At 42.5% G+C, this 8,841-nt stretch overlaps 1 protein-coding gene across 1 annotated transcript; it reads right to left on the reverse strand.

Moving 5' to 3' along the window:
- Positions 1 to 3,428: 3,428 nt before the first annotated feature.
- LOC123314732 lies at positions 3,429 to 5,711 on the reverse strand. The gene has a single exon (XM_044900085.1). The coding sequence runs from the start codon at positions 5,709 to 5,711 to the stop codon at positions 3,429 to 3,431; it is 2,283 nt and encodes a 760-aa protein (XP_044756020.1).
- Between the last annotated feature and the right edge of the window lie 3,130 nt (positions 5,712 to 8,841).

Consider the following 8,841-nt stretch of genomic DNA (forward strand, 5'->3'; position numbering starts at 1 on the left):
GACGCGAGAAACCGACGGTTGATCGATTCGATAACAAACTTTTCAACGAACGGTAAACCAGTAAAAACAGACGTTTCTTCCGTGAAAGTGGTAAATGGCGAATCAGTGTATCATCGACATCTAGAAGAATACCCTGAACTTACTCGGCCACCGGTATTCAGGAAGGAAGCAATTAAGCATGGAACCAAACACCATATAAAAACGACACCTGGTCCACCAATCCATTGTAAAGCACGACGACTTGCCCCTGACCGTCTTAAGCAGATCCAGACGGAATTTGAAGATATGATAGAACAAGGAGTCATCCGCCCATCGCCACGTTTCCACGCCAATCAAACAGTTTGACAGTTTAGCTGGTAGATTCGAACATGTCCACATCGACATTATCACAATGCCATATTCACAAGGCTACCGATATTGCCTTACATGTATTGACCGTTTTTCAAGGTGGCCGGAGGTAGCGCCAATCGAAGATATGGAAGCCTCCACTGTGGCCTCAGCCTTTTTGTCTACTTGGATTTCGCGTTTCGGTGTCCCGCTCCGAATAACATCGGATCAAGGTCGACAGTTCGAATCCAATTTATTTAGGGAACTATGCAAGCTACTCGGTACAAAACACATACGTACAACAGCTTACCACCCTCAAGCTAACGGTATGGTCGAACGGTTTCACCGCCAAGTTAAGGCAGCAATAAAGTGCCACGCCACGGACAATTGGTTGAAAACATTACCAATAGTTCTTTTAGGAATTCGATCGTGCATCAAAGAAGATTTGAATGCAACTTCTGCCGAAATGATTTACGGTTCAAGTCTTCGACTACCTGCCGAATTTTTTGCCCCTTCGAATCAGAAAACAAATTCGGATTTCGTAGAAAAATTGAAGGTACGGCTCAACGATGTCAAGCCAAACGCCGTTATTCGGCATGGTTCTAAACCAACCTTCATTTTCAAAGACCTGTCTACTGCTAAGCACGTTTTTGTTCGGCGAGATGCAGTTCGCGCGCCCTTGCAATCTCCGTATGACGGACCATACGAGGTAGTACATCGCCATGATAAATATTTCGTAATCAAAATAGGCGAAAAAAAAGTGACCGTCTCATTAGACCGACTAAAACCAGCCTTTCTTTTGACGAAAGACTGCGAACCCGAAAGCGAGTTTAATTCTCAATCCGTAGTTGTACCCGATCAAACTTTCAAACCCGAACATACTGAAGGAAATAGTAATCGCGAACATTGCACTACACGTTCAGGTAGAAGAGTACGTTTCCCGGATAGATTACAAGTCGGATTAGATTAAGCCAATTACATTCACCATTTATATATACATTTTTTTTTTCAAGCATATCTAATACTAATTTTTTTTTCTCTCTTTGTCACAATTTTCCATAGTAATAATGTACAAATATAAATTGTTTCATTTTTCATCGTAACGTTATTACTGGTAAGGGGGTATGTGGTGATAAAAGCGATTCGACACAGTGTACGTGTCGAACCAAGTTTGTCATCCCCAGAAGATACCTGCACATTGTAACAATGGCATTCTTGGACTTGACCCTCAACTTTCTCCACCGTTAAGGAAATTCCCGAATTGCAATGAAATCTTCGTTGTCATGTCATATGAGTCACTTCAGGTACAAGGGCCTAGAAAGATTTGGGAGGCGCAAGTCCACGGAGCCCATTGGGCAGGTATATAAATACCTCAAATATAGGTAAAAGAGGACAGTGGTTACAGAGACTGGTTAGCAGTTATCGACAACGGTCGAAACATTGGTCACATTCAGCGGACGGAGCGTAAAACGCTTCTGCTACCCATCGGTAGCGGTAGCGATCGGGAACATGTTGAACGTTCGCTGGCAAGCCTAGATAGGATGAGGCAGTCCAACGAGCTATCACTATCAGCTGAGAAGTCTGTAGGAAAGACGTAAACAAACGGATTTTTTAAGTTTCGTTAACCTTGTGCTGGTTAAGTCAATTTTTATGTGACAAAAATAACCTAGAATTTTGACGAATTATTTTTTGCTCCAGTATATTTCCTATAATTTATTAAACATTCTTCTTTATTTCTTACAATCCATTTTCATTTCATTTTCCTCAACAAACTCAAGTTCGTACATCTTCCACACTAAATAACAACTACCTACTCAGTTCAAGTCCAACTTTCGCTCCTTTCCGCTACCGCTACCTAGCACAAATCAAATCCGCTCCCAAAAGTGGCGTCCGCTCCAGAACGTGTTGAGAATGTAGCGCATATGTCACCGAACGTTTCCGCTAGCGTTTGGTAACAGTTGCGCAACTGTTTCGTCCGCTGAATCCATTCTTGTAATTAGAACAGATCTCCCGATGAATAAACATATTCCTTCGTTTCCACAAGTGTTTTAATGTTTCCCGTAAACGCATACACCTCAGATCCATGCAATGAATAAAATAATACAATAAAGAAAGCCATATTATCCTTATATTTTTTCCTTTGCATTAATCGATTTTTTACTTTGAAAATTATGCGAATGAAAGAATACTACTGTGGTAATTTATTCGTATCATAAAAATACTAAACTACTGATATTTCATCTGAACTGAATACCAGTACATTGGTGTTTATATTATTTGATACGAATAAATTGTCAAGTAGTTTTCTTGCATTCACATGGACAATTCAAATTTCCTGCAATGTATGAAGAAAAGACTGGAAACACAGAAATTATACTCGTTCTTTTCGTTTGACACAGCTTCTTTTTAAAACCAGATCTACTCAAGCTTCACCCCAGTCCACCAAAGGTCGTAAACATATTTCAAAATATTGTGAAAGTGTCATATCTACACCACCTTAATCTATGGCATCAATTCACTCAAACATAAAATTCCCAAATCTCAACACTTTTTTTTCTCGATGGAAAGCTTCATTATGTATTTACTGTAATTTCGCGTCGGCACAACCTGGTCCTGGATCGCGAACAGGGTTCCCTCCGTCTGTGCGTACAGATATCCCTGTGTAAGGTAGGTGCTGGAGTGTAACAGGTCTACTTCGGGTTGGCGCAAGCTGGCATAGAATCGTCCATGCAAGGCTTTTGCCTGCCAGCTTCTTTCCAGTCTTGTTGTAAGGTTTTCTGTTTCAGATTCGCCACTGCTCTCCTCTCCTCCTCTGCTGGTGGAGCCGTCCTGTGCCGCTATCCATTGATGGACAGGTAAGTCTGCGTTGTTGAAATATTGTTTGATGTTTTTTTCCTCTTGCAGACACGCTTCTTCGATACAGACTAAGCCGCGGCCTCCCTGTCTGCGTGGCAAATACAACCTTTCCGTTGCTGAGTTGGGATGCAGCATGCCGTGCTCGGTGAGTGTAGTTCTTATGTGCCTGTCTATGTGTTGTAGGTCCGTCCTAGACCAGGTAAGTATACCAGATGAATAGGTGAAGGGAGGTATGGCCCAGATATTTATTGCCTCGATTTTATTTTTGCTGAGAGCTGTGTTTTTAGGATCTTACGGACTCTTGTCATCAGCTCCGTTTTGACATTCTGCTTGTTTTCAGTTTGTTTGATTTCATATGTCTGTTGAATGCCCAAATATTTATACCTTTCCTCCATTGCCAACTCCGCTATCTCCCTTCCGTCAGCCAATCTTATATTACCCTCCGCCACCATCTTTCCCCGTTTCACCTCAACCACGGCGCATTTTTCCAGTCCAAATGACATTCCTATGTCCTCACTGAACCTTCGGACCAGTTCTATTTCTCCCTCGAGCTGTATCCTTCCTCTGGCATAAAGTTTGATATCATCCATGTAAAAGAGGTGACTTAGTTTCACTGATTCGTTCATGGAGTAGCCATATGCGGATCTATTGAGGACCTTGCTGAGGATATTAAGGGCCAGGCAGAACCATCTAGGGCTGAAACCATCTCCCTGGAAGATGCCACGTCTTATTTTTACGGTGTGGCCAGGTGTTGATTGCCCAGAGATCGTTATCGTTGTTCTCCAGGTGGACATGAGGAACCGGAGAAGGTGGATGATCCGTTTATTTACCTTGTATATCTCTAGGACCTTCAACAGCCACGAGTGGGGAACAGAATCGTATGCTTTCTGGTAATCGATCCAGGCCATTGAGATGTTTTTTTTTTTCCGTATTTTTGCCTGTCTGGTGATCGTCTTATCGATTATCAGAAGTTCTTTGCTTCCTTTACTTTTGTTCTTGCATCCGTTCTGCTCCCATGCCATAATGTTGTTTCTCTTTAGGTGAGTGTCAATCTGATGGGATATGATGTACGTTATGATCTTGTAGATCGATGACAGGCTCGTTATGGGTCGGTAGTTTTCCGGCTTCTTAAGATCTCCTTTCTTGGGGATCTTGTAGGTGATGCCTTGTGTGAGGTACTCAGGAACGCTCTGTGGTTGTTCGAGTGCCCCCTGGATAAGCCGCGATAAAACTCGGTGGGTTGATTTCAGTGCCTTCCACCAGTAGTTGTGGATACCATCGACTCCTGGTGCTGTCCAGTTCTTCATTCTTTTGACGGTGACGCGTATATTCTCTTCCGTGATGTGTACTGCGTCCATTTCCTGGAGATCGCTTTGTTGTTCTTCCTCGGCCTTAATCCAGGCGGCATTCTCGTTGTGACTGGTGCTCCGAGACCACACTTTAGACCAGTACTCAGCCATCTCTCCAGATGTTGGTGGATCCGTTCTTCCTGCCTTTTCCATTTCGAGACCTCTGTAAAATTCCTTTTGGTTGTTGGAGAAGGGATTATTCTGCCGGAATCTAAGGGTTCTCTTATGGTATCTCCTTATTCTGTTGCCCACTGCAGCGATCTTCTGTTTCAACATCTCCAAATGAGTTTTAAGTTTCATGCGGTAATCGGTTTCTTTTCTTTTCAGTCCAGCTCTTCCGGAATATTCCCGTACCTTTTTCTCCAAATGCTTGCTTGGTCTCTGGGAACTCAGGAATGCATGCAAAATTCCTATTTCCTTTCTGAATCTCTCGATTTTTCCCTCCAATCTCTTCTCCCATGGGGGTTTTTCTTGCAGGTTGTTTCCTCGTTGTCCTATTTTTGATGCTGTCTGCTGGATGGTGTTAGCTGTGATCGCCGCGCTGTAGACAACATGGCATAGTTCTTCTAGACTAGTTGATGCCTGGATCGTATCTTTCAAGGCGGCATCGAGGAGCTGTACCAGGTTCCTTGTTTCTGGATTATTCTTCAGTCTAGATATTCTAGGTCTAACCCCAAAAGCCGTGCCCTCCCATTTGAGCCTAATTTCTTGGAAAAGAGGGAGTATATCTTTAGCAACTTCATCCAGTATTCCCAGTTCCATTATCTGACCTGTCTCGTCGCCTTCTTCGTATCTTATTTGTTGTGGTCTTATGGAACTTCTCCTCTGTAGGCTTCTCCTGATGTTTCGGATATTTGCTGCCGGCGAGCAATCCATTGCCCTAGTCTTGAGAGCTTCTAGTTCATCCGGTGCCAACAATTTTCGCGTCTTGATGTTCCTGATCTGCGCTATGAGATGTATTCCTGTGAACAATTTGTCAGGGTATATATTCCGCCATCGTTCTGCAAGTTGGTCTGCATATTTCTTCGTTTTTGTTTCTCCTTCTGTTATTTCGTAGTAAGCATTGATGAGACCTATATTCATTTGTCGGGTCCAATGCTGCCTCACCCTTGAGCGGGTTTGAGCGGGGTTAACGGGGAGGTGTTCCGCTGAACTGCCAGCCATGGGGCCCAAGCTCATTTCCTGGGTGTACCTAGTCCGGGTGCTTGGCCTTGTGGAACCATTTCGCAGAGCAGTGCCACTCGCTCCACTGTCTTCTGCTAGGGACTGTACCGATGTGCCTCCAGGCGCAATCCCCACACCGGAGGAGTTATCCGAGGCTTCGTCTATTTCATCGAAAGCAGTTCTTTCTTCACAGGGATGGGGTTGCTAACCCTCATCCCCGGTCAACTCGGGTGCGCGGGGACGTTACCCCCCGAAAGCCGAAGCTCCCCTGCGCTAAATATATATATATATATATATATATATATATATATATATATATATATATATATATATATATATATATATATATATATATATATATATATATATATATATATATATATATATATATATATATATATATATATATATATATATATATATATATATATATATATATATATATATATATATATATAACTGAAACAAAAAATAGCAGCACTGGGCAACAGGATCCGAAGATATCATCAGAGAACATTGAGGTATAAACAAAACAACCTTTTCGCTAACAATCAACGGCTATTCTTCCGACAAATAGAGACAGAGGATACAAAACAGCAAAAGGAGACACCAACCGAAGAGAGAATGACGGCATTCTGGAAAGACATTTGGTCACAAAGCGTAGAACACGATAATGGAGCGCGGTGGATCGATACCGAAATCAGAAACTCTTCGGGCTACACAGCAATGCCAGAAATTAATATCTCAGAGTCAGATTTAATTGCAGTCTTCAAGAGAATGAGGAACTGGACAGCACCAGGTATAGATGGCATTCACAACTACTGGTGGAAGACCTTCACTAGTTGCCACAAAAAACTTGCAAATCTACTTCAAAGCACTTTGAAGAATCCTCAAGAAATCCCCTCATATTTTACTAAAGGACTGACGCACATGATTCCAAAGAAGGGCGACCTCACACAACCAAAGAACTACAGGCCCATAACGTGTCTTCCATCAGCATACAAAATACTAACATCTATCATCAGTCAGAAACTATACTCCCATATTAAAAGAAATAACATCTTAGCCTGGGAACAAAATGGGTGCAAGCATAAAGCTAGAGGAAGTAAAGAACTGCTGGTAATTGACAACGTCGTCACTAAGCAAGCCAGAAAACGACTAAAGAACATATCTATGAGTTGGATCGATTACCAAAGAGCTTATGACTCTATGCCCCATTCCTGGTTGATCAAAATTTTGGATATCTATAAAGTTGATCAACAAGTCTCCGGTCTTCTCCGCCACCTGATGTCGACATGGAGAACAATATTGTCAGTGAAAGGAACAACCCAAACATACAGAACCCAAACTGTTTCAATAAAAAGAGGCATTTTTCAGGGGGATAGTCTGAGCCCTCTATGGTTCTGTCTCGCTCTAAATCCGCTGAGTAACATACTGAATAGAAGCGCTTATGGGTATGCCATCGACGATGTAACGAAATTGACCCACCTTTTCTATATGGACGACCTGAAATTGTTTGCCAGGGGGAAACAACAACTAGAGGGAGAGATGGAGATTGTTAGGGCCTTTAGTGAGGATATTCGAATGAAGTTTGGCTTGGATAAGTGCGCGACTGTTCACGTAAGAAGAGGAAAACTAACAGAAAATGAAAACATCACACTAAGAGACGGAGACTGTATAAGAAATTTGGGAGTTGAAAGCACGTATAGATATCTGGGAATCCAGCAATCTTACGAAATAAGACAAAAGGAAAACAAGAAGATAGCTGAGGCGGAACTAGTAAGAAGGGTAAACAAGATTCTAAGCACACACCTAAATGCAAAAAACAAGGTTGTGGCTATCAACGTCTGGGCGATACCACCACTCGCATACACCGCTGGCATACTCACCTGGTCAAAAACCGATCTGGAGCGACTGGACCAAAAAATCCGCACAATGCTGACTAAACGGGGTATGCTGCATCCCAATTCAGCCATTGAAAGGCTGTACGTACCCCGCGAGGAAGGAGGGCGAGGATTGGCAAACCTAGAAGTGATGATTCTGAAAGAAAGAGATAAACTAAGAAATTATTTCAGAAATAAGAACTTACCTTTCTACAGAACGATAGTTGATGGGGATAAAAATTTCACAGTCCTGAATTTGTCACGTTCAGAGGAACCTGAAGTAGAAGATGCCTTAGTAAGGATGAGAACAACTTGGCAGAATAAAACCATACACGGCAGGTTCTATGCTAGCCTTAAACAGGCAGACGTTGATATAAAGATGTCGAACACCTACCTAACGTCTGGGTACCTGTTTCCGGAAACTGAGGGCGCAGTTCTGGCGATCCAGGATCAGGTTGTTAAGACTCGAGTATACATCAAGCACATTTTACATCAGGACATAGAGACCACCAAATGCAGGATGTGCGGCGTGGCCGAGGAGACAATATATCATCTGACGGCAGGCTGCAGTACAATAGCTCCGACTAAATACCTGGAAAGGCATGATAATATGGGTAAAGTGGTTCACCAGCTGGTATGCATAAGCAAGGACTTGCTCAATGGCTTTACCCCACATTATAGATACTCACCTCAGTCGGTCCTGGAGGATGAAAAAACCAAAATGTACTGGGATGTCACGATCATCTCTGACAGAAAAGTTGAACACAATCGGCCGGACATGGTCATCTGGAATAAGGCCGAAAAGTCCGCAATCCTGGTAGATTTCGCTGTGCCTTCGGATCACAATCTGTCCAAAACCTATGCAGAAAAACATGAAAAATATCAAATATTAGCTCAGGAAATCAAATCGATGTGGCAGCTCAGAAAGGTGTCTATAATGCCATTGGTAATAAGTGTTAACGGTCTAGTACACAGGAGAACAGTGCAACATATAAAAGAGCTAAACTTACCTGGAAACACAATATTGTGGATGCAGAAGGCGGCAATATTGGGTACGGTCGGAATCGTGCGACGAATAATCTCTCCATACTGACACTAAACAGTGCTCTTGGTTATCCTACCCGGGCATTGTTAGAGAACGTACCACGTTGAGGTGTGAAAAAAAAAAAAAAAAAAAAAAAAAAAAAAATATATATATATACTTCAAATTGTAAAGTTCACGCAGCTGAAATGCCAAGTCGCCGTATTTGGTAATCTTCTCC

Source organism: Coccinella septempunctata, chromosome 1 (assembly GCF_907165205.1).
Source record: "Coccinella septempunctata chromosome 1, icCocSept1.1, whole genome shotgun sequence".
In the NCBI taxonomy this organism is placed as follows: domain Eukaryota; kingdom Metazoa; phylum Arthropoda; class Insecta; order Coleoptera; family Coccinellidae; genus Coccinella; species Coccinella septempunctata.

What these genes read in the sequence shown, in the direction of transcription:
- LOC123314732 (XM_044900085.1), bottom strand. Translation starts at nt 5,711, where the DNA reads ATGAGCTTGGGCCCCATGGCTGGCAGTTCAGCGGAACACCTCCCCGTT.